Genomic DNA, 26581 nt, shown 5'->3' on the forward strand with positions numbered 1-26581 from the left:
TGTGCCCCAAAAGCACTGGGACAGAAAGAGCCATCCTTCAGCTGGTCTTCCTCTCACCTGCCTCAGTAGAATCAGCCGCCAGCCCAGCACTTCCACCTCCTGAACAGATCTTCCCTGTGGCCGCTTCTCTCCACCACTGTTGCCTCTACTTTAGTCTAAACTTCCATCCTGTCTCACCTGGATTCCAGAAACTTCCCACCTGATCCGCCTCTCTTGCCTGCCTCTAATCCTTCTTCCCACGGCAGCCAAAGTGACCTTTTAAAAATAAATCTAGGTGCTCTGTGACGACCTAGATGGGTGGGATGGAGGGGGTGGGTGGGAGGGAGGTCCAAGAGGGAGGGGATGTGTGTATGCGTATGGCTGATTCACTTCACTGTGTGGCAGAAACTAACACAACATTGTAAGGCAATTTTACTCCAGTAAAAAATAAATAAATAAATAAATTTAAATAAATAAATACATCTGCATAGGGGCCATTTATATCTGAAGCAAATATGGCAAAAGCCAAGATTTAACAAAGCCGGTTGGTGATTATCCAAGGGTTTTTGTTGTTGTTGTTGTTGTTGTTGCTTTTATTTTTGGCTGTGTTGGGTCTTCGTTTCTGTGCGAGGGCTTTCTCTAGTTGCGGCGAGCGGGGTCCGCTCTTCATCGCGGTGCGCGGGCCTCTCACTGTCACGGCCTCTCTTGTTGCGGAGCACAGGCTCCAGACGCGCAGGCTCAGTAGTTGTGGCTCATGGGCCCAGTTGCTCCGCGACGTGGGATCTTCTCGGACCAGGGCTCGAACCCATGTCCCCTGCATTAGCAGGCAGATTCTCAACCACTGCGCCACCAGGGAAGCCCCTATTCAAGGGTTTTTTAAAAGTTGTTTTTATGACTTTCTGAATGCTTATAATATTTAATTTTAAAAAATTTTTAAACAAAAAAATCTGGTATGTGACTCCTACTCTCACCTTGCTTAAAATGGCTTTTAAGGTAAAGGCTAAACTCATATTACAATACTATGGCCACTTCTCAATTTAAAAAAAATTTTTTTTTTTTTGCGGTACGCGGGCCTCTGACTGTTGTGGCCTCTCCCATTGCGGAGCACAGGCTCCGGACGCGCAGGCTCAGCGGCCATGGCTCACGGGCCCAGCCGCTCCGCGGCATGTGGGATCTTCCCGGACCGGGGCACGAACCCGTGTCCCCTGCATCGGCAGGCGGACTCTCAACCACTGAGCCACCAGGGAAGCCCCTCAATTTTTATTATGGAAAAATTTCAAACACACACAAAAGTAGAACAAATAGTGTCGTAAGCCCCTTGTACCCAGCAGCCCCCCAGGCTGCTTAATCAGGCCTCTGAGCCCCTGCATCACCGAGTCCTCCCCACCTCTCTGCTCCCTTTTATACCAGCTTCTCAGTCAACTCCAGCTGCCCTGGCCTTCTTTCTCTTTTCTTAATAGGCAGGCTCCTTCCCATCTCAGGAATTCAATAAGCTATTCTTTTCCTGGGGCACTCATTATTTGACCTTCACCTTCACCTCTTCTGCTCATACACAGGTCTCAGCTGAGATGTCACATCCCCTGGGAGGCCATCCCTGACGTCACAGCCTAGATCTCCTGTCACACACTTTCTTTCCCAGCACCTTTTCCTTCACTTATCACCGTTGGAATGAAACATTTCTTCTTTCCATGTTTCCCTCCCCCTCCAGGCTGTAAGCTCCATGAGTAAGAGTTCAGTAGCAGTGACAGGCATGGAAACCACTATTGATAATGTACTATGAAAGATGCTGTAAGTAAGGGGTGCATATGGGAGCACAGAGGAAGTCCATTTAACCTTGGATAGTCCTCCCAGGTGAGGTGACACTCAAGTTGCATTTCAAACGAAATTTATCTATTAGTTCATCAGGGAGAGGCCAGTATCCACGTGGGAAAGGCCTTCTAGGGAGAGGGAATGAAAAAAGGCAGAGAGGAAGGAACTTGCAAGATGTGTTCAGGCAACACAAGTAGATCAGTAGCTAGAGGAGGGGGCACTTGGTGTAGGGAATAGACGGGTGGGGCATACAAGTTAGAGGGTAAGGCTAGAAAGGTGCATTGGCATCAGACTGTGAGGCTTGCTGAGTGCCATGCTGAGGAGCTTAGAATTTAAGACTGGCCGTGAGGACCAGCTCCACGCTCAATCCAATTAAGCTAAAGTAATAGAACTTTATATAATTACTTAGAGGTTATCTACTTCAGCCATCTGCCTATTTCAGTTGAGAAACTAAGGCCTGACCACGGTCTTTGTCTTCCTTCTTCCCTTTTCTAAACTCATCAATAAGTTAAGCCCCATCGGACAGAAAATGATGGCAGATTTGCAGGAAGGTGCTGGAAAGGGCAAGGAGGACTAAGGCGCCTCGCTTCTCAGAGAGTGAATGTGCGCATGGCTACCCTCCTGGCCATAGGAGGAAGCCTCCCCAGAATCGGGAAACTCAGACATCCCAGTGTCTGGCTGATCCAAAACCCCTGGGCATGGTGATTGTCTGGCTTGTGGTGGCCTCCTGGGAGTGGGCCAAGGACACGGTGCAGAGCGCCAGGGAATTCCCGCTGGTGCACTTTCCACCCACTCGAGAGATGGTGGCAGCCAAGAGGCAATGCCGTGCCATTAAGGTGTTTGTCAAGAAGCTAAGTTGGGATTTGTGGGCGATCCTGAGGGCCCTTTTTAGACTGGCTGTGAGTGGGAAAAGAAGAAAATTTAAAAAAGACACAGCCTTTGGAGGCAAACCAGAGCTAGCGTGGAGGGTGTAGCATGGTAGAGAGAACCCTCCCTGGGAGGCAGGGACACTAGCCTCCGTTTTCAGCTCCTCCACTAACTTGCTCTGTGACTGTGGATAAGTCATTTCTCCCTGAGTTTTATTTTTCTTTTCCGCAAAATAAGCGTGTTAAATTAGATGATCCCTAAGTATTTGTTGATGAGTGCATTTTCTAGATACCTCCATGGTTAGGCCTTCACGTCTGAAGTTTTAAAAAAATTAGTTATAACTCAGGTGGGTTCAGCGGCAAGGCTGGGACCTCAGTTCTGTGGGTGGAGGAGGAAGCGGGGTTTTGGTGGGACGGGAGTTGGAGGGAACTGCCACAGTGATAAGGCTGATCTCTGAGGAGTCACCAAAGGACACAGTGATTCAGTCCAGCAGTAATGACCAAAGGTGGTGGTCCATGTACTGCTGAAGAGTGTGGGAGAAAAATACAGACAATAACATTGTGAGAACGCTTACTATGTTCCAGGATCTGCTAAATGCTTTACATTCATCTATTAGCTTCTTACTGCTACTGAAACAAATTACCATGAGCTTTGGGGCCTCTAACAATATGAATTTATTTTCTTACAGTTCTGAAATTTATTAGTTCTTATCTTACAGTCTGAAGTTTGAAATGGAACTAAAGGGACTAAAATCAAGGTGTCAGCAGGGCTGCATTATTTCTTGAGGCTGCAGGGGAGAATTCGTACCTTGCCTTTTCCAACTTCTAGAGGCCGCCCCCATTCCTTGGCTTGTGGCCCCCTTTCGACAATGGCATTACTCTGACATCTGCTTCTGTCTTGACGTCTCCATCTCTGACCCTGATGTCCTGCCTCCCTCTTATAAGGACCGTTGTGATTACACTGAGCCCAGCTGGATGAGCCAGGCTAATCTCCCCACCTGAAGATCCTTAACTTAATCATACCTGTAAAGTCTCCTTTGCCATGTAAGGCAACATAGCAGGTTTCGGGAATTAGGATGTGGACATCTTTGAAGGGCCATAATTTTAGCTAGTACTGAATCTTACTGAATCATCATCTTACTGAATCCTCCTAACAACCCTTCTTTTAATATCCTCTATGTAACGGATGAATAAAAATGATGGCTTAAAGAAGTTAGGTCATTTGCCCAAGGACACTCAGCTGGAAGCAGCAGAGTTAAGTAATATTTGGCATGTGGTGGCATCTTGGTCCCAAGTGACCTGTCTTTTCAGATACAACCTCACTCAGCTCCCAGGTGTGTAGGGACTAGAGTGTCACTCTCTGGAGGACACTGAGAACCAGGCAGGGAACATGAGGTCCTGAGAAACAGATTAGCGTCCTTACAATCTCAGTTTAGGACCTGAGTGCCAGCCAGGGAAACTGAGGCCAAAACCCACTTGTGAGGGCTGGCTGAGGAGACAGGCGGGTGAAGGACCCAGGGATGAGAGCAGAGCTGAGGCACAGAGGGCAGGGGCTGGCTTTTGAGCCAACTTTAACAGAAGGCTTTCCTAAATGGCAACATGCTTCCTGTCCTCGCAAATCAGAGGTGATACTGAACGTAACATGCCCGTTCTTTGTGGCACAGGGTCATCAACTCCCAGCCGTCCTTACTGCGGTGGTTCTCAAACTTTGGTAGGCAACAGAATCACTTTAGGTGCTCTCTTTTTTTTTCTTTCTTTCTTTTTTTTTTTTCAGGTGCTCTCTTTTTAAAAATGCAGATTCCGGGCTTCCCTGGTGGCACAGTGGTTGAGAGTCCGCCTGCCGATACAGGGGACACGGGTTCGTGCCCCGGTCCGGGAAGATCCCACATGCCGCGGAGCGGCTGGGCCCGTGAGCCATGGCCGCTGAGCCTGTGCGTCCGGAGCCTGTGCTCCGCAACGGGAGAGGCCACAACAGTGAGAGGCCCGTGTACCGCAAACAAACAAACAAACAAACAAAACACGCAGATTCCTAGTTCCCAACCTCAGAGGGTCTGATTTTGTAGGTCTAAATTCATGTTTGGGAATACGTACTTTTAACAAGTTCATTGGATGATGTGATGCTGACAGGCCATGATGCACAAGGACTGCCCAGTGAGAAACACAGCCTCAGTGTTTGGGACTACAGTGCAGTGAGGGCTTCAGAGTTGTTTGTCACCTATCAGGAAAATAACAGCCATTATTATTGCTATCTTTTACTGAGCACTCAATACCACGTATTATGTTATTTAATCTTTACAACCCCTCCGTGGGGCACATGCTAAGGACATTATGCAGATGGAGCTTGATGTGAGCAGTAGCGAGGCTGAATAATTTGCTGAGGGTTGTGTAACAAGCAAATGGGAGAGTTAGGATTTGAGCGCAGCACGGTGTGTCTCCAGAGCGTGTACTCTTAACCATACCCGAAATGTCCTCTCAAGCTGCCTCGCTCCTCACTGCTCTCCACGCCTCACTACCATTCATGTCCACCTGCTCAGATAAGGAAACCAGCTCTCCTTCTGAGCCCCATCCGAGGAGGCTATTGACTGAATGCCTAGTGCTTTCCCTAAATGCCTAGTGCAGAATTTAGGGTTGAAAGGACCCTTAGAGAATATTCAAGGCAGCCCTATATGGGAATCCCTTTATAATAGTGGTTCTCAACATGGGACAGTTTTGCCCACCGTCGAGGGAACTCTTTGGCCAATGGAGACATTTCTGGTTGTCACAGCTGAGGGGGTGGTGCTGTTGGCATCTTGTTGTAGAAGCCAGGGATGCTGCTAAATGTCCTACGATGCACCGGACAGCCCTGCTACAACAGAATTATCTGGCCCAAAATACCAGTAGTGCCGGGATTGAGAAACTCTGTTCTATAGCAAATTTTGACCAGCAATCACTCATCCTCTCCCTGAGCACTTCAACTTGTTTTATTCAATAAAGAGGTATCTATGCTGGCCCTGTGCTAGGTGTGGGGATACAATAGTGAAGAAGACAAGACTATGGGCCCCGCCCTCGGGCATTGTGTAGTCAAGCAGAGGAGACAAGCAATTCCATTGCAACACTGTGTGATAAGAATTGTGATAAGGAGAAGGATGGGTACCGACCAGGGATGTAGAAGGGACTCCTGAGTTAAGGGGTCAAGGAAGGCTTCCCCAGAGAAAGAGAGAGGAGCGTGATCTAGACAGAAGGAACTATTTATGTCAGGGTCTGGAAGAATTAGAACACACTAGAACACAGAGCGCTAGGTGGGGAGTGGTAAAGGAGGCTGCAGAGGTAGTCAGGGACCATATCATAAAGCCTCTTGGTTTTTTTAAAACCACTTTATTGAGGGATAATTGACATACAAAAAGCTGCACATATTTACTGCATACAACTTAATGAGTTTGGAGCTAAGTATACACCTGTGAAACCATCACCACAATCTATGCCATAAAGAAATCCATCCCCTCCAAAAGTTTCCTCCTGCCCTCTTTATTTCTACCATCATCATCACCACCACCACCACCATCATCATCACCTTGTGCTAAGAACTAAGGTCTGCCCTTTTAGCAAATGTTTTAAGTGTATAATACAGTATTGTTGACTACGGGCACCATGCTGTACAGTAGCCCTCCAGGACTTATTAATCTTGTGTAACTGAAATTTTGTACCCTTTGACTAATACCTCCCATTTCCCCCTCCCTCAAAAGCTCTTGATGGGAAGACGTTGAAGCTGCCTCAGGGTATTTACACTTTCTGTTCCCTCTTCCTGGAACTCCCTTGCCTCCTTCAGGTCTCTTGCTCAGATGTGACTTCCTCAGAGACGTCCCCTGACCATTCTCAATAAAAAAAGTTGTCCCATCACTCTCCATCTCCTTACCCTACTTTATTTTTCATAGCACTTATGGCAACATGGTTCATCCATTAGACTGTAGCTAGAAAGTAAGGAGAGTGTTTTTGTTCGATGTTCTATCCCAGAGCCTAGCCCACAGTGCCTGGACGTTGTAGTAGGTCCTCAATAAATACTTATTGAATGAATAGACAGAAACAGATTCGATGTTTAGGAGGTAGAGCCAATAGTTCTTTGGTAAAAGACAATGAGGACCAAGGAGAGCGGGGAGACGTGTCATATGAAGCTTCTGGTTTGATAACTGGGTGGGGGGTGGCGTAGGAATCACAGCAGAAGGGTATTGAGCTCACTGTGATCTGAGATAAGGTACAGAAAGGAGTGTGAGCTATAGAAAGTCCTGTGAGGGGAAAGGGATGCCTGTCCAGTGGTCTGACAGTGTGAAATGCCTGGTTTCAGAGACAACTGGGTTTGAATCCTGCTACTTATTAGCTTTGTGGCTCTGGATGATTATTTAACCTTTCTGAACCTCAGTTTCTTCAGCTGCAAATTGGGGATCATAATTCCTACCTTGTGGGGTCGTTGCAGCCTAGACTGCCTGGCACAGTGCCAGGTATGTAGTAGGAGTTCTAATAATAGTAGCTATATCCTTGTTACTATAATTAGAACATCTCTGTTAAAAAGCTGTTTATTTGAGTGAGTCAAGATCTATGTCCTGTGATCTCCTGTGCTGGTCTTAGCTTGGCCGTCTGCCAACCAGGATAAATCTCCTTTATCCATAGCCGTTTGGCCTTTTTTTTTTTTTTTTTTTTTGCGGTACATGGGCCTCTCACTGCTGTGGCCTCTCCCGTTGCGGAGCACAGGCTCCGGATGCGCAGGCTCAGCGGCCATGGCTCACGGACCCAGCTGCTCCGCGGCATGTGGTATCTTCCTGGACCGGGGCACGAACCCCCGTCCCCTGCATCGGCAGGCGGACTCTCAACCACTGCGCCACCAGGGAAGCCCCGTTTGGCTTTTTGAAGACCGTCATGTCCCCTGCAGTCCTCCCTTCTCCAGCCTAAACATCCCTCATCTTTCCTCGTGGGCTATGGTTCCTATGAATGACGCCCTCACTCTCCTGGCCACTCTCCCTTAGTCATGCTCTAGCTTGTCGCTGTCCCTCTAGAAGTGGACTTGGACTTCCCATGCATGTTGAGGTCGATGCCTTGTTCCTGTTACTCACATTGTCACCCTAGATTATGACCTCAGCTGCCCAAACTCTTTGATCAAGATCTTTGATTCTTTCTTTCTCATTCCAGCCCATGCTTCCAAATTTAACACCTTCCTGCCTGTCCCTTCTTTGTAGACTTCGCCTCTGGCCTTTCTGACATTACCTTCAGACCCACTGGATTCCTGACCAAACACCAGATCCTAATCATTCCCCTGCTCCTTCTCCAGGCCTGTACAGTCTGGTTTGGGCTCACACCCAACCAGATGCAAATGCTCCTGAACAGCCCCAGGAGACGCTGTTTTGACCGATCCATCTCTCTCCTCCCCCATGGCCATCTCTGTTTTCCAAGAGCAAACGGCAGCACACCAGTTGATCTGCTACTTGCCGCCTCCATTGACACTTCTAATCTCACCACCGCCTCTGCTGTCTGCCGCTCTCTTCCCTCTTCGGGCCACTTTTTTTCTCCTTGTTATTCTCCGCTCTCTCCTTTGCCTGCCGCTGCAGCTAAACGTCTCAGCTTCGGCTTCTCGGGAACCAAAATCCCGCCTTCTGGCCAGCGGACCAATCACGCGGTGTTGTTGGTAATCTCTCCATCTTCGGTTCAGCCCAGCTATTTTGGTCCCTGCTCGCACCCTGAGATCTTTCTCACTTTCCTCTGGGTTTACACCTTTTTCAGCACTTAAAGGGTGACAGACATCTTAGAGTTGGTTAACTGAGCTGTAAAGGTTAGAATTCTGACACGGCTGGTGATTGATTATTGGATCCAGGTGTAAAACGATGAAAGGTAGGTCATTCTGTTTAGAACTGAATGGGGCTTTTTTTTTTTTTTCCTTTAGTGGATTTTATCTTTTTTCAAAGGGGACAGTGGAGCCTCTTGCCTCATCAGGCAAAGAAGTCAAACCACAAAAGATTGAATTTCAGCAAACGTTTTTTTCAGTCCCTAATAGATACCGAGGATTGTGTTTGGTGCTTTCACGTGTGTCACTCATTAAACCTTCCCAAGATGGAATCCCTTCGTTGGTACCCAGACAGTACCTCCTAGACCAACTGTTTTGTTCACTCATTCATTCCTTCCTTCACTCACTCATTCATTCAGTGATTACTTATTATGCCAGGCAGTGCGCTAAGTACTGTAGCAGATATAAAAATAAATGACAGTCTCTGCTCCTTGGGAGCTCAATCTAGTGGGGAAAACATATCAACCAACAGGTGTGATACACCGTGGTAGTTAACGTTTAGAGCAACGTTTAGAGAAGTAAGCACTGCAGGAGTAAAGAGGGTGCCCCCTAGCTCTGCCAGGGAGAGTTAAGGAAGGTTTTCCAAAGGAGGTGACATTTCAGCTAGATTTTGAAGGATGAGTTTGCGAACATGCATAAAGAGAATGGGCTCTGTTGGCAGCAGGAACAGCCTGGAAGTGTGAAAGGGCAGGGAATGTTCTGGACTTGGGACGACTGGAGTGTAGAAGACTTCCTTCAACATCAGGAACTTCTGCTCAGAGAAGTCAGAGGATTGCCTGGACCACAGAGCAGGTGAATGGCAGAGACAGGGTTAAACAGCAGAAGTTGGAACTGTCTGGTACCTAATGCATAGTCCTTAGCCTCCCACCCTGTAACACACACACACACACGCACACGCACTCACGCACAACCCAGGTCCAGTCTCAATGCCCTGTTCCCTGGCTCAGAGCTGTCCTTTGACCAGTTCCTCCCCCTCCCTTTTCCCCTCTTAAGGGTCTGCCCCTGAGCTCCCAGTGAACTTGGGAGGGAAGCAGAACCCAGAGAAGGCTGATCCATTCCAGTGTTTGGCCCTGAACTAGACATTTGCCTAAGACCTGAGTCCTTAGATCCTAACTCCTGACACTGCTGAGAACTTCATAATGGATCCTGATTGGCTTTGAGATGCTCCTTGCTTGAGTATCCAAAAAAAGGAGCTGGGTAAACCAGGTTGCCCTTTACAGAGGAGGAGCTACTTTCAATTCCCCAAAGTTTTAGAAGGCTGAAGAGAGTTTATGCCCAAAATTCCCTGTTCCCTATCTCCTACCATATGTAGTAATGAGGGCAGGAGGGAAGAAGATCCTTAAATTCCATACTAGCTTGGAGGTAGGTGCTCAAAAAATACTCAGTCGGTTGACTGGTTTGTCAGAATTATCTGTCGAAAGTTCCCCAGCCATTTCCCAAATGCTGTAATTCATCCTAATTGGATTTTAAGAGAACTGAGTCCACAGATAGGGAGGAATTGGATTTTAGTTTGTACCATGCCTCTTTTTGGAAGGGTTTGAGGCAGTTTACAGAGTGAAGCAATGTTTTTCAGTGAGATTTTTAAGGATGAAACATAACTTGGTGGTTGGAAAGATGAAAAAAGTAATAGCTACTTCCAAGCACCACCATGTTCAACACTTATGCTATAAATTCGACTGAAAGATTTCAGGCAGAAAGGCCAAAAATGGAAAACCACTGGGTTACCCAGTGCGCATTTTCTGAAACCAGAAAGTATGCAGAATCTCCTGTAGGGAAACCATTTTCCTAAGCTAAAGCTTGATAGAAAGTGATTGTGTTTGGTCCCAATAAAGCTGAGCGACAGGGCGAAGAGAGCAATTCAAGTCAGCTGTCATCTCTCTGCATGCAGTGTTCCCAGTGCTGTGTGAGAGATGGTCATAACCATAGGTCACCCGAGAGCAGGTAGACTTGACTGTGACAGATGCACTACCCTCCATAGGACCCACGAGGACTGGCTCTTGGTCCAGGGGGAGGGTAGGATGACTAGATTTCAAAAGGCAGGGAAGGAGTCAAAGACCATGTTTTCCACGTTGATTTTACAAAAGGTAACAGAGACACCATCCAAAGGGATAACAAACGAATCACTTTTGAGTGATTATATGTCAGGTACATTTGATCATTTCATCTTAACAGCAATCCTGTGGAGGAAGGTCATTGTTTACGTTTTACAAAGAGGGGAACTGAAGCTCAGTTTGTCCAAAGTCACACAGCTGGCAAGTGGTGAAGCCGGGATTCCATCTCAGGACTGTGCGCCTCTTTCCCACTATACCGCCCTGTTTATTCAACCCAGCAATTCTTCATTGAAGTTTCTGTAAAGAAAGAACGGAATGTGGCATGCTGGCTGGGAGGGGCTGAGGAATACTGTGCAGGAACTTAATGCTTTGATGACATAACTGACCTGGGAATAGAAACTGGAGCTGGATGAATGGACAGGCAACTTGTCAGTTGCCCTATCATGTCCATTTCCAGATGCTTTACTTGAGCTTTTTGGCTGATCCGAGACCACAGTCAAGTCACAAGTGATTCTCTGTAAGTTGCCCACTTTGTGAACAGATAATTAATGGCAAATCATCTCTCCCCACTCCCCTCCTTTCCAATCCTCTCCACTCATCACCACACTCTTCTCCCGCAAGTTCCAGCCATTTTAAATACCGCTCAGAATGTGCTATGCATCCCAACACCTCCAGGCAATTGCACATGCTGTATCCTTCAAGACTTAGCTCCACCTGGAAGCCTCCCCTGAGTTCCCCCTTGCTCCCCATCCCCACCCCTCCATGTGGATAAGGCCCCCCACCTTTGTTCTCCCATGGAACCCTCTACACACCTGATTTTTAGTGCTGTATTTTCATGGTGGGTTTACTTGTTGGTCTGTGAGCTCCTTGTTCATCGTTGTATCCCCAGAGACGTGCACAGTGCCTAGCAGGTAGTCAGTGCCCAGCAGGTAGTCGGTGCCCAGCAGGTAGTCGGTGCCCAGTAATGTTTGTTGAATGGAGACAATGATCAGCTACTTTGTCAGGCACTTCCTGGGCACCGGATATAGAGAGATGAGTAAAACACAGACCCTTCTCTGGAGGAACTCAGGGTCTGATACATAAAGTAATGATTAGAGCCCAATATTATAAGAGCTATACCATCTGTAACAGGGGATTTAGGGAGCACAGAAGAGGAAAAAAATAACAGGCTGAGGAGTGAGACAAGTCTTTCAGAGGGAGTAATTTATGGACTGAACCTTAAAATAATGAAAGATTTTTGCCAAACTTAGAAATATGCCAGGCATAGGGACTTCCCTGATGGCGCAGTGGTTAAGAATCCACTTGCCAGGGCTTCCCTGGTGGCGCAGTGGTTAAGAATCCGCCTGCCAATGCAGGGGACACGTTCAAGCCCTGGTCCAGGAAGATCCCACATGCCGCAGAGCAACTAAGCCTGTGCGCCACAACTACTGAGCCCGTGCTCTAGAGCCTGAGAGCCACAACTACTGAGCCCACATGCCACAACTACTGAAGCCCGCATGCCTAGAGCCCGTGCTCCACAAGAGAAGCCACTGCAATGAGAAGCACGGGCACTGCAATGAAGAGTAGCCCTGCTCGCCGCAACTAGAGAAAGCCTGCGTGCAGCAACGAAGACCCAACACAGCCATAAATAAATAAATAAAACATTTCTAAAAACTAAATAAAATGGTTACAATGGTCAATTTTAGAAAAAAAAGAAAAGAAATATGCCAGGCAGATGGGGGAAACAAACAAAGGCATGAAAGAGATTCAAAGTTTGGGAAAGTGCAAGAAGTATTGAAATCCTGTGCCAAAATTTAGAATGAAAAACAGGTTTTGGATCTCAAACCTGAAAGAGGTAAGGTTGTCACTCTGTTGTGGATGTTTTAAGACTTTATTATTCTATTTTGTTTTGGGGTTTTTAAAAAATAGTTAGTTTGTTGTCTTAGTTGTGGCAGGCAGGCTCCTTAGTTGTGGCTCATGGGCTCCTTAGCTGCAGCACGCAGGCTCCTTAGTTGTGGCATGCAAACTCTTAGTTGTGACATGCATGTGGGATCTATTTCCCAGGCCAGGGATTGAACCCGGGCCCCCTGCATTGGGAGCGTGGAGCTGTACCACCACTGTACCACCAGGGAAGTCCCATGACTCTTTTGTTTTTACTCAGTCAGATGGATTTCATCACAAGGCAGTAAAGATGTGATAGCCACCTGGGATGAAATAAATAATAATTTATTTATAGTTTCTGGTCTGCCTCCTTCCCAAAATGGTTTGATTTAACTTGGAACAGATGCATCCACAATAAGACTGTTCATATAGAAACAAGAAACAAAACTATAGATGGGAAGGACATAATACAGCTTCCTAAGATATTTTTGCTTCATTAGCTTACTTGGTGTTCAAGATAATCCTCTGAGGAAGAGCAGCAGGTCCTGTGTGGTTTAGAGACCAGTGTGTAGGTGTGCTCCTTATAGGACATGCTTACGGATTCCATAGATATGTGGATATTTCCCCCATTTTCCAATTGGTGCCACAGATATTTCCTGGTGCTGTGATTTCTTCTGATTTCTTCTGTTTCCATCCCTCGTGCTTGTTGGTGGAAATAATCATCTTTACTTTGCTGTCCTTCAGATTCATTGTTTGTTTGAGCTTCATCCAAGCTACTTTCAGACTCTCTTGCCCTTTTAAAGTTTTTCTCCTTCTTTAAAAAAAATGACTCCATGCATAAAACTTAGAAAAGCACAGAAAAAATTCCCCCAAGATACTATAACAAAGGATATTCAAATTAATTCTTTTTTTTACTGAAAAAAAAATTGACATTATTTTATACTTCCAGAAAAGTTTTCAAGAATAGGACAAAGGGGCTTCCCTGGTGGCGCAGTGGTTGAGAGTCCACCTGTCGATGCAGGGGACACGGGTTCGTGCCCCGGTCTGGGAAGATCCCACATGCCGCGGAGCGGCTGGGCCCGTGAGCCATGGCCGCTGGGCCTGTGCGTCCGGAGCCTGTGCTCCGCAACGGGAGAGGCCACAACAGTGAGAGGCCCACATAACGCAAAAAAAAAAAAAAAAAAAAAAAGAATAGGACAAAGAATTCCTGAATATGTTTCGCCCACATTCCCCAACTCCTAACATTTTACTACATTTGTTTTTTTTTCTCCCTCTCTCTCCTCTCCCTCTTTCTCTCTATTTTTTCCCTGATTCTGTTGAAGAAAAAGTTGCAGACACCGTGTACCGTTATGTAAGCTGAAATACTTCAGCATGTATTCCCTAAAAACAAAGAATTCTCTTACATAACCATACTATTATTATGTTATGTGCGCCCTTCTAGGCTTTTTTCTATGCATATATTTGTGTACTCATATTTAAATTAAATAATATGTTGTTTTGCTTATTTTGTTTATATTTATTTATAATGGCTTGCTCTTTTTGGAGGGATTAACAATAAAGACAGCAGATAATCTCATGCCTATTAATATTCTACAACATGATTCTTCAGCAGACTCTGCCTTTGGACACAGTGAGTTTCTGGGTGGCACAGCGTTTTATCAGGCCGGTCTGCTTCCGAGAATGAACTGTTCTGGTGCTCTTGCATGTCTAGTCATATGTCAGTGGAAAACACATACATGGTAAAGAGGCAGGGTACTGGAAAGCCTGGAATGCAATTTAATCTTTATTCTGCAGCCAATAGAGATCTAGTGAAAGTTTTATAGCAAAAGAGTCAGCCAACAAGAGCTGGGCTTTCTGGAGGTTAATTTGACAGTGTCTGCAGGAGGGAATGGAGGAGGCAGGAATCAGAGGCTGAGTCCATAAGTCCCTCTGGTAAAAAGATCCCTGGTTTCAAGGGCAAATCTCTGCCCAAGTAGAACAGAGCCTTCTCTCGAGTAATGCATCCTTTTCTTTTCATATGTCTTTCAGAACTGGTTAAAGTCATACGGCTATCTGCTGCCCTATGACTCACGGGCATCTGCGTTGCACTCAGGGAAGGCCTTACAGTCAGCAGTCGCCACTATGCAGCAGTTTTACGGGATCCCAGTCACCGGTGTGTTGGATCAGACAACAATCGAGTAAGATTTGTATAGGACATTGTGCCTTTGAACTTTCCAGACTTACATTTGGGTTCACATTTGTCATGGCCTCATCTGTATATCATGCCCATCCTACCTTCCTATCTTTTGCCCCTGCAGTGTCATCCTGGGAGGGAGTACCCCAAGGTGCCCTTTCCTATGTGAGCTGGGGGTGTGCTCTGCCGTAAACTTGCTGTGTGACCTTGGACAAGACTCTTAACCCTTCTGGGCCTCAGTTTCCTTATCAGCACAATAAGGGGTTTGGTTATAGATGGTCTTAAATCTCCTCTGACACTAATAACTTGTGGGTCTGTGAGTCACCCCTCTGGCATTCCTGAGATGTACACATCTCACTTGATACAGAGAACTCTAGAATAATAATGAGTTGGCAAGTCTTATTCCACTATTCCCATTTAACAAGTATTTGCTGAATGCCTGTGTGTGCCAGGCACTGGGCTTGGTCCTTTGATCCCTGCCCTCCAGAGGCTCCCCATTTAGCAAAAAAACACCATCATCTAGCTACACTGGTCTAGAACTCAGAAGGAAACACTGAGGTTCGGGGAGATACTTAGGAGGTAATGACAAGAAAGCCAAGCTACAGGGATGGTTTTATACTCAGGGAGAGGATAAAGAGGAGGGAGAGAAGAGTGCTGGGGATGGAACTCACAAAACAAGCCGAGAAGGAGCAGCCTGAGAGGTGAAGGAAGCCCAGGGCGGGGATGCCATGGCCTTGAAGGGGGATGGTCAGCAGGGTCAGCTGCCATGGTGGTCCAACAGGAGACTGAAAGGTGTCTGCTTGCTGAGTTTGGTAACAAAGAGGCTGGCCGTTGAAACCTCCCTGGAGTGGTGGCAGGAAAGTCAGATTGCGGTGGGGAGAAGGGGAGATGAGGAGTGGAGATGACAAAGGTAGGGACAACTTTCAAGAAGCTGATCCGTGGGAGTTTCCTGGTGGCCTAGTGGTTAGGATTCTGGGCATCCACCGCCGTGGTCGGGATTCAATCCCTGGTCGGAGCTACAGAGGGATGAATTTTTGTTTGTTTAAGTTGGGAGAGAGTTGAGTATATTATATATATTTTTAAGGAATAACCATGAAAGTTATTAAAGCTGTTTAAGAAAAGCCATAACTGCCACGAAGGCACGACCAAGAGCTGGAGTGAGTTTCCCAAGCAGTGGGGGAGGGGCAAGAGCCCGCGCTCAGGTGGAAAGAAGGAGCGGGGCTGGGGGAGGATGCGGGGAAGTCAGTGGGTGGAGAACAGGAAATCTAGCCAATTGTGGATCCAGGATCAATCCATCCCTTGGGTGAGTCACTCCTTGAGATAAGCATCTCTCTGGGCCTCATCTTGTTCATTTACACAGGGGTGGGGGGGGGAAGTGTTGGAGTTTTGACTCTTAAATTCTAGATTCCATTATTCTAAGCTTTTAAAATTTAGTGAGTCTGGGTTTTGTTTTGTTTTGTTTTGTTTTTTGGCTGTGTCGGGTCTTAGTTGCGGCATACGGGATTTTTCGTTGTGGTGCGCGGGCTCAGTAGTTTTGGTGTGTGGGCTTAGTTGCCCCACAACATTTGGGGTCTTAGTTCCCCGACGAGGGATCGAACCCGTGTCCCCTGCATTGGAAGGCGGATTCTTTTTTTTTTTTTTTGGCTGCATTGGGTCTTTGTTGTTGCTGTGCGCGGGCTTTCTCTAGTTGTGGCGAGCGGGGGCTACGCTTCGTTGTGGTGTGTGGGCTTCTCATTGTGGTGGCTTCTCTTGTTGTGGAGCACGGGGTCTAGGCATGCGGGCTTCAGTAGTTGTGGAACACAGGCTCTGTAGCTGTGGCTCGTGGGCTCTAGAGCGCAGGCTCAGTAGTTGTGGCGCACGGGCTTAGTTGCTCCGCGGCATGTGGGATCTTCCCGGACCAGGGCTCGAATCCGTGTCCCCTGCATTGGCAGGCAGATTCTTAACCACTGTGCCACCAGGGAAGTCCGAGTCTGGGGTTTTATGATACTAAAATTCTGTATGAACATTTTCTATTCCTCAGATTCTCTGATTGTGAGATTGTGAAATTCTGAGATAATACATTTGACCGCTCCTATGATGCTGTGAGTACAGTGGACTCCTTGGCCCTGTGGCCTCAGGAGCCAGCTGGTCAAAGAGAGCCTGACCGCCTTTCAAAGGGGAGGTTATTTTGAGGGCTTTGTGCAGGCCTCATGGCAGCGCATCCCGGGGCAGGAGCACTGGTGTGTCTGCTGAGGCACCACCTGGCCTTGGGTTTCGCTCTGTTCCAGAAGCTGCAGGCCTGTTGGACAGGCTTCAGAGAGTGGCAGGTGGCAGCAAGAGAAGGAGGCAGAGGGAAAGATCTGAGGGAGGAAGATGGCATTTCCCACTTGCCACTCTGCCCCCAGCTCTTTGTAGGAAGGCGGGGGAACGCTGTTTTGGAGGCTTGGGAAGGAGAAAGATGCTCGCACTTAATCCCAGACCTGATGCGGAGGGTGTTTGCGGGTAGAACTTGGAGACCTTAGTTTTGGCTCCAGCTCTGTGACCTTGGGCAATCGCTGCCTCTCTCTGGGCCTGTTTCCTCCCTGGGGGCCCTTCCAGGTCTAGTTCAGCCTCCTGGAGGTGCCTCCTGTGTCTCTTCCCAGGGACTGTCAGTGAAAGGAAGCTAGATTAGCACTTTAAAGTAGTATTTTTGAGTGCCTACCTTGGGAAATGTCACACATTATTCACTCCTTCATTCATTCAACAAACATAGTTCCTCTAACCCAAACTTGTACTAAGCACAGAAAAGAAAAGCCCCAGCTTTTTTTCTCAAATTGCATTAATAGTTCATTCATTCATTCAACAAAGTCCCAGTCCTGCCTCACAGTTTGCTATAGTTTGCAAGTTACTCAATTTATCTCTGTACCTTTTCCCTCGTCTGTAAAATTGGGATCAATCATTTCTGATTACCTCACAGAGCTGTTTTGAGAATCAAATTTATTTATTTATTTACTTTTATTTATTTATTTTTTTGCGGTACATGGGCCTCTCACTGTTGTGGCCTCTCCCGTTGCGGAGCACAGGCTCCGGATGCGCAGGCTCAGCGGCCATGGCTCACGGGCCCAGCCGCTCCGCGGCATGTGGGATCTTCCCCGACCGGGGCACGAACCCATGTCCCCTGCATCGGCAGGCAGACTCTAAACCACTGCGCCACCAGGGAAGCCCCCAAATTTATTTTTTTAAAAAAAGAAAGTGAACACTGAAAATGATAAACGTTTATACCCATGCATGTTATTGTTATTATTTTGTCTTTTGTTATTGATTTCCGAGTGTGGGCATTCTAGGTGATGTAAAGCATACAAAATGAGTAAGACCTGGTTAAGTCCCTCAAGTCCCTTAATATTTGGTTAAAAGAGTCTCTGTCTCCTTTTCTCTCTGTTGCCAAAGGCAACTGCTTTCAACAACTGCAAATAAGGCCAGACTGTTTTTCCCCCAGCGATCTCAATCTATAGTTCAGTGAGCTGGTCATTAGGGCAGCACAGAGACATGAAATGCAAGGATGGCCCATCCAATCAGCCATGATCTTTTAAATCTCCTATCCTGGCCCCTATTTTATATCCCCAATGAAGTCCCAGGCTCACTGTTCCCTAATGCAACTTAACCTGACAACAAACAGTTATCAGAATTTACTTAGTTCCAAGCACAGGGCTAGCTTCTAAGGACACGATGATGAATACAAAACAGTTCCTGTTCTCAAAGAATTTACTATTTACTAGAGACAACAGACTAATAGATTTCAAATCACAATACAGTGTAATTAAGTGCTGCAGATAATTACACTCCAAGTCCTACAGTTGTTCAGCCACTTTTTGAACACCTGGAGTGAAAGAGAATTTACTGTCTTCCAAGCTATGCCTTTCCACCATGGGATAGTTCTCATTCATTCATTCAACAAATCATTCTTGAACACTTTCTGAGTCAGGCACTGTGCTGACACTGGGGATACAGGCAAGGTTCCTGTCCTTATGGAGTTAGAACCTGGTAAGAGAGACAAAGAATAAACAAAAAGCTAAGATATGATGTAATTTCAGACAATGATAAAGGATATACAGAGTGAAGTAAGTCAGAAAGAGAAAGACAAATACCGTATGCTAACACATATATATGGAATTTGAGAAAAAAAAATGTCATGAAGAACCTAGGGGTAAAACAGGAATAAAGACACAGACCTACTTGAGAATGGACTTGAGGATATGGGGAGGGGGAAGGGTAAGCTGTGACAAAGCGAAAGAGAGGCATGGACATATATACAGTACCAAACGTAAGGTAGATAGATAGTGGGAAGCAGCCGCATAGCACAGGGAGATCAGCTTGGTGCTTTGTGACCACCTGGAGGGGTGGGATGGGGAGGGTGGGAGGGAGGGAGACGCAGGAGGGAAGGGATGTGGGAACAGATGTATATGTGTGACTGATTCACTTTGTTATAAAGCAGAAACTAATAAAAAAAATCAAAAAAAAATATTGATAGCTATCTTTTGGTAAGAATATTACTCATAACCAATATCTGTCTGTAATAAATTATCTCCCCAATCTTTTAACTACCCAGAAAAATCCTCTAAGGATCATAGTCTCATTGAAAATAAATTAAATTTGAAGCCAAAAAAAAGGATATAAAGAAAAATTAAGCAGGATAAACAGATAGAGGTGGGATGGGGAGGGGGACATTATTTTAGGGAGGGTGGCAGGGAAGTCCTCTTGGAAAGGGTGACATTTGAGCAGAGACCTTCATGAAGTAAGGGAACAAACCGTGTGAAGAAGGGCATGGCAAGCAGAGGACACAGCAAATGCAAACCCTGAAGCTGAATGATCTTAGCATGTTCAAGGCGCAGCAGGGAGGCCACTGGAGCTGGCGCAGAGTGCCTGTGGGGAAGCAGGGGGTGCCGGTGTCATCACGCGTAGGTGGGGGTTAGATCGCGGATCACGCAGGGGCTGTGGGCCAACGTGAGGAGTTTGAGGTTTTTGTTTTTTGGGTTTTTTTTGCGGTATGCGGGCCCCTCGCTGTTGTGACCTCTCCCGTTGCGGAGCACAGGCTCCGGACGCGCAGGCTCAGCGGCCATGGCTCACGGGCCCAGCCGCTCCGCGGCATGTGGGATCCTCCCGGACCGGGGCACGAACCCGTGTCCCCTGCATCGACAGGCGGACTCTCAACCACTGCACCACCAGGGAAGCCCGAGGAGTTTGAGTTTTATTCTAGGTGATTGGGGAAATCATTGGAAGGTTTTAAAGCAGGCAGTGATGTGATCTAATTTCATTTACAGAGCATTTCCACGTGCATTCCCTCCTTGGAGGCTCCCCACAAGCTAAGACCAGCGAGAACTAGAATTCTCACATTGCCGATGAGGAAACTGAGGCTCACATTGACTCAGTCGCTTGCCCGGGCTCCTATGATTAGTGATGGAGCTGGAACTAGCAAGCCCGTGTCTCCTGACTCGCAGTCTCTTATGCAGCAGCACTTCTTCATATTCAGTTAGGAGTGAATGAAGTGATGAATCGAGCAGTCGATCGTGTTCCTTTCGGGGATCCCATCAGAGCCAGGGGCCCAGAGTCTGGGTTGAGTGTGCACGTTGCCATTCAGCCTGGGACCGGGAGCTGCAGTGCCTTCCTAGAGTGTCCAGGGACCACAGTGTTGGTGTGTTTGTGTGTCCTCTCTCTGCCCAGGTGGATGAAGAAACCCCGATGTGGTGTCCCTGATCACCCGCACTTGAGCCGAAGGCGGAGAAACAAGCGCTATGCCCTGACGGGACAGAAGTGGCGGCAGAAGCACATCACCTACAGGTGCCTCAACTCCCTCTCCTCCTCCTTGGCTTTGGCTCCACCCTCACTCTGATTTTTCCTGGCCTGAGTTTCACACTGTAGGTGGGTCTGTAATCAGGGCCAGGCTCTGAGACCCCATGACTTTGTTCTTGTAGCGTCCAGAGGATGCTACGTCTCCAGCTTCAGGTTTGTTTGGTCCTTTAGGGGCTCACGAGTTATGCTCTGTTCAGATTCCTAGAGTTTTTAGTTACGGGAAGTGGGGTATGTTCGGTAACTTTCACCTGGGATAAAGAACCATGGCTGAACCCATCCTCCCTACCGCTGCTTGCCAAACCCCACTCCCTCTGATCTGGATCCCTTCCCCACTTAGCCTGATTGATGGACTTCAGCCGAGATTCCCAGCACAGAGTTCCAGTTGTTTCTTAAGGAACATAAAGAGCTGGGAACTGAATTGCAACACTTGTCATCCTTTGACTGTCTGGGCAAAGCAGGATCAGGCTCCAAGTCAGCCCAGTGACCAAGGGCAGGGATGATGGAACCCATCACAGCAGACGCAGACATCAGGATTCAGGTGGGGTGGGGTCAGGGCCAGGCATAGGGCAGGCTCAGCTGGGCCCTGTTTTGTACCTCTCAAGTCTCTGATTCCATCTCAGGTGGATCCCTGGGTTCAGAAGTAGGATCTGAGACAGAGATCCTTTGGGTTGAGCTAAGGACTCTCCTGCTCACAAGCTGTAAGACCAGAACAGGATTTTTTCAGAAATCTGACAAGAGGAGGAAACTTCAGAAGAATCTGGGTTAGTAACTGCGTAGACTTAGAGTCTCCTCAAGAGTAGAGTTAGAAGTGGCTTCTAACCCAATTCTAACCTTAACTTCTATCACGCAACCTCTCTGGGCTTCAGTTTCCTTACCTGTAGAATGGGTGAATAGTCTTTGCCCCAGGTGTTCATGGGGCAGAGCAGCCAGAAGTGGTGATGCTCCATCGTGGAGAACCATGCAATATGGATACAGTAACCTTACGTAGTTAAACCTATAACTGATTTAATCACATGCCACCCTATACCAGCTTCTATGTAGACAAACAGTAGTAGCTGGTGCCAAAGACTTTTTTACAGGATATTTGACTTAAACTCTCCACTGTTTAAGTGGGTTTTTAAAAAATATTTATTTATTTAATTTATTTATTTGGTTGTGCTGGGTCTTAGCTGCGGCTCGCGGGCTCCTTAGTTGCGGCAGGCGGACTCCTCAGTTGTGGCATGTGAACTCTTAGTTGCGACATGTGGGATCTAGTTCCCTGACCAGGGATCAAACCCGGGCACCCTGCATTGGAAGCATGGAGTCTTAACCACTGCACCACCAGGGAAGTCCCTGTTTAAGTGTTTTTATAAATTTTATAAATGTACATTTTTATGTATTGGGAGAAGAACTTAAAATTTAGGAAATGCCATGCACAACTTAATTTTTTTTCTACAAGTTCAACACAAACTTTTTCAGAGATCAAATATAAAACACTAAGTAAAAGGCAGGGGTGGGGACCCAGAGCCCTGCCCACCCAACCTCTTTATCAACCCCTGAGGTACCTCAGCAGAATTCTAGGCCCACATGGCCTCTGGTGTTCCTTTTAGCTCTGCTGGTCTCTGATTCTTGGTCTGTTCCCCCCTATCAATCCTCCCCTCTCTCACCAGCATTCACAACTACACCCCAAAGGTGGGTGAGTTAGACACGCGGAAAGCTATTCGCCAGGCTTTCGATGTGTGGCAGAAGGTGACCCCGCTGACCTTTGAAGAGGTGCCCTACCATGAAATCAAAAGTGACCGGAAGGAGGCCGACATCATGATCTTCTTTGCTTCTGGCTTCCATGGCGACAGCTCCCCGTTTGATGGTGAAGGGGGATTCCTGGCTCATGCCTACTTCCCTGGCCCAGGGATTGGTGGAGACACTCACTTTGATTCAGACGAGCCATGGACATTAGGAAATGCCAACCATGATGGTAAGGTCATGAGGGGACAGGGGGTTACTTGGCTGTCAGGGAAAGAAGCCCTGAGGAAGAGCTTGGAGGATACCACAGTTGAGTTTCCTGGTTTCTAGAGCTTCTTGTCCAAGAACTAAGACCCTAAGAGGGTGGGAACTGTGGTCTCTGATAATATTCAACAGCTGATCCATCAGGGCCAGGGCCAGGCAGATGGGTCAGATCACTTAGTAGTAAATGGTCTAATTGGACTGAGTTAGGAGGAAAGTCTAGGCCATGAATAAGACGATAAAGTAATGGATCAGAGGCTGGAGGAAAAGGTTAAAAGGCTTAAAGCTGAAAGTGGTAGGCTCTGGCCTGACTGATGAGGGCTTCAAAGGCCATGCTGTGGGAAAACATGACAGACTCTCTCCCTTATGTCAACCTCACAAGTGAATAATAGGCCCCGTAATTACTCTAGCATCCTCTCTGCAGTAATCGTAACAATACTCCTCAGGTTGCAAGAGTTCCTCATCAGTACTTACTTGCAAGGCAGCTGCTTAGTAAGTAGGCAACTGTACACCATTATGCCCTTTTCTAAGATGAAGAGTTTGAGGCTCAGATGGCATAGCTGGTAGGCAGCAGTGCCAGGGCTCAGGCTGTAGTTCAACCACTGGCCATGTGACGAGGGGTGCATCATTCACCCTCAGTCTCCTCATCTGTCAGATGAGGGGCTGGATTAGGTGACTTCTAAAGTCCCTTCCGACTCTAATGGAACATGATGCACGTGTTTGAACATTTAAAAAAGACACAGTCTCTGCCCTTTGGAAGTCCAGAGTTGAGTCGGGGAGACAGATGTATACATAAGTCACCCTGTCGCAAGGCAGACTGTACTGAAGGACGCAGCAGAAGTACCAAGAAAATGCAGTAGGACTCTGGAGGAAGGAGGGACGGAGGATCCAATTCAATTCTATTTTAGATTATAATAGATTAGAATTAGTATGTTAATATTCTGAGGCCCATGTCAAGAGTTTTCCACATACTGTATAATATGTATGTGTTATTATCATCCCCATTTTACAGATAGGTAAACTGCGGTGTAGAGAAACAGTAAGTAACCTACTAAGGTCCCACAGTTGGTGAATGGGGAAATACATTTTCGAACCCAGACATGACGATTCCAGAGCCCATACTCTTTGCTACCATGCTGTTTCCATGGCTCTCCAACTGCAGGGCACAACAGAATCACCTAGAAACCTTTTTTAAGAATTCAGATTCCAGGCTCCAGGCCCCTAACCTCTTGCTATTCTGATTCTCTGGTTCTGGGTTCAGGCCTGGGAATCTGCACGTGGTCTCATAAATTCCCCAAGTGCTTCTGAGGCAGGTGTCCATTACCTTGAGAAACACTGTCTTAATCCCCAGAGTTTCCCTAACTTGCCTGATCATAAGAATCAACCAGGTTCTTGTTATAAACATGGATTCCCAGGCCCTTACCCTGGAAATTCCAATTCTTAAGCTTAGGCAAGTTGGGGAAACACTAGACCTTCTTTTTCCTTGGCGATGCTTCAGGCTGAGAGCAGACTTTAAAGGCCTGTTTCCTCAGAGGCTGTGTCTGCTGTCTGTAGGTGAGGACTGCCTCCTTAAAAGCATTTCATATCATTGCATGGATCAGGGATCACAACTCTTGTCCTGTCTGTCAAAGGGTGGTTCAGGAGGTGATGTGGCCAAGGCTCAGCCTAGGCAAAGTTATGAAACTGCTACATTTCTCTTTGTCCCCCACCCTCTTCTTTGGTCTTCTTTCCTATCCAGCTCCATTTCCTCAGCCCAGGAATCCTTTCCCTTATGTCTTGGATGTGTTTCCTGGCTTTCTGAACACCTATTCTTTATCTTGTTCTTATTCTTGGATCAGTGTCAACCAGTGGAGGTCTGTACTAACTGATAAAGTGTGACGAGAGGAGAACTAACATTTTTGAGCCACTGTTATGTGCCAGGCACTGTTAGCTGATAACAGTCATAGCCCTGATAGAGATACATGAATTATTAAGGACATTCCTCCTCTACCCTGCCTTTCCCAGCTCTGGGTGTTTACTTCCCACAACTGCTCCTTGCTGGTAGAGACCTTGGACCAGTCTCAAAATCCTGAGAACTTCTGGTGGTGTGTGTGGGAAGGAGCTGGGACCTGTGGATGGGCACCATCCCAGCACCCTCTCATCTGTCCCACCCCATCCTGACGAATGACCAAGAATTCGGATAGAAATTCCAAGATAGCTAATGTCTTCTTGGACGAGAGTCAGGACTTTGCTCTGGAAAACCAAGCAGAACTCTATCCAGATGCAGCTCATAACGCCAGCAATAGACTGCTAGGAACCGGAAGGCAGCCATTGCCATTGGACGGCCTTTGGAAGGAGAGGAAAGGAACCAAGATTGATTGAGCACCTATATGTTATCTCGTTTAATTTCCACATAAACTCAGCGAGGGTGTGAGCGCAGCCTCCGGGAATTTTTTGTTTATTAGCTTTCTTCTCTATTCTAAATTTCCATTATGGAAAATTTTAAACTTACCAAGTAGGGAGAATGATCATGTGAACGCCCCCAGGCACCCATCACCCTGCTTCAGCAGTTATCAACATTATGTCAGTGCTGTTTCATCTACCCTCCCCGACCCCCTTTATTTTTTGGTGATGTATTTTAAGGAAAATCTCAGGTCTCACCTCTAAATACTCTAGTACATACCTCTAACAGACTGCCTTTAACACAACCACAAAATCATGACCTACCCGACAAAATTAGCAATAATTTCTTAAAATCCAATACCCAGTTTGTGTTCATTTTCCCAAATTACCTCAAAAATGTCTTTAATGGTTGTTTGCATCAGGATCCAAAGAGCATCCACACATCATTCGTCTCTTAAGGCCCTTTTCATTTACAGCAGTCACCTTGCTTCTCTTTTCTCCCTGTAATTGTTGAAGAAATTAGTTATCTATTTTATATATAGCAGTGTGTATATGTCGATCCCAATCTTCCAATTTATCCCTTGCCCCTCCTTACTGCATGGTAACCAGAGGTTTATTTTCTACATCTATAACTATGTCTGTTTTGTAGATAAGTTCATTTGTACCCTTTTTTTTAGATTCCACATATAAGCAATATCATATGATATTTGTCTTTCTCTGTCTGACTTAGTTTCACTTTTACCATGTCTCTCTTCCCCATATAGCCTGAATAGATCTACAGGCCTGACTGGATTGACTTTTTTGGCGAGAATGCTTCCCAGGTGGTGCTGGTCCCCCCTGTTGCATCACGTTAGGAAGCACGTGTGACACAGGCCTTCCCACTCTTAGTGACGTGAAGTTTGAGCAGTTGCTTCAGGTGTGTCAGCCTGACCCAACCACTATAAAATTCCCGCGGGGGACTTTATTTTAAAAAGGTTGCCTAAGCCCTAACCGCAAACTCCTGAATCAGAATCCCCGCCACCTGTGTGTTGAAAAGGCTCTCCTGGAGAACCACTAGAATGTAAAGGGGACTCTGATTCTCCACTTCTTTGGGGTCTGTGTGAAGGGCGATCTGGCCCACCACACCTTTAAGCTGATCTCGGGGAGTCTCCCAGGCACCCTGTGTCCTCATCCCTTTCCAATGGGTCAAGCAGTGAAGTCAGCAGAATTCACTAAGCTCTGCTGGGGAGGAAGCCCAGCCCTGGGGAAGGTGACAAGACGGGAAGCATCATGGGGACCAGCCCTTCACAGGGGACAGTCCTTCCGCAGTTACTACAGTGATTCCTCCCCACCCTGGGAGCTAGACTGGGCAGGGTGGTGAGGAAAGGAAAGTTCTGAGTGGTTGAGACGTTCACACAGTAAGCGGCAGAAGAATAGAGAAGAAAGCCAACAAACAAAAATTCCCGGGAGGCTGCATCACGCCCTTGCTGAGTTTATGTGGAAATTAAACGAGATAATATATAGGTGCTCAGTCAATCTTGGTTCCTTTGCTGTCCTTCCAAAAACCATCCTAGGGCAATGGCTGCGTCCCAGTTCCTAGTGGTCTATTGCTGGGGTTATGAACTGCGTCTGGATAGTTCAGGCTTGGTTTTCCAGAGCAAAGTCCTGACTCTTACCAAAGAAGACATTAGCTGTCTCAAACCCAGGACTCTGAATTTTTAACAATCACCCCAGTTGGTTCTGCTGCAGATGGTCCAAAGATAACGCCTGGAAAAATACTGAACATTTGGCACTGTTCCATCCTGGCTTGTCCAGCACAGAGCTTTCCCTCAAGGAGCTCATAGTCCTGGGGCAGAAGAGAGTGTGTGCTCCTGGTTATGATGTAGGG

General features: G+C 46.9%; 1 protein-coding gene across 1 annotated transcript in view; it reads left to right on the top strand.

The window, feature by feature from the left end:
* MMP24 (matrix metallopeptidase 24) overlaps positions 1 to 26581 on the top strand; it is a gene marked incomplete at both ends in the record, with an annotated part of 44825 nt that overhangs the window by 6163 nt on the left and 12081 nt on the right. Inside the window, 3 exons of the mRNA XM_079718800.1 lie at positions 14400 to 14548; positions 20221 to 20337; positions 21999 to 22303. Of these exons, the coding sequence (XP_079574926.1) occupies positions 14400 to 14548; positions 20221 to 20337; positions 21999 to 22303 (571 nt within the window). The remainder of the gene's footprint in view (positions 1 to 14399; positions 14549 to 20220; positions 20338 to 21998; positions 22304 to 26581) is intronic.

Source organism: Hyperoodon ampullatus (genome assembly GCF_949752795.1).
Source record: "Hyperoodon ampullatus genome assembly, chromosome: 14".
In the NCBI taxonomy this organism is placed as follows: Eukaryota; Metazoa; Chordata; class Mammalia; order Artiodactyla; family Ziphiidae; genus Hyperoodon; species Hyperoodon ampullatus.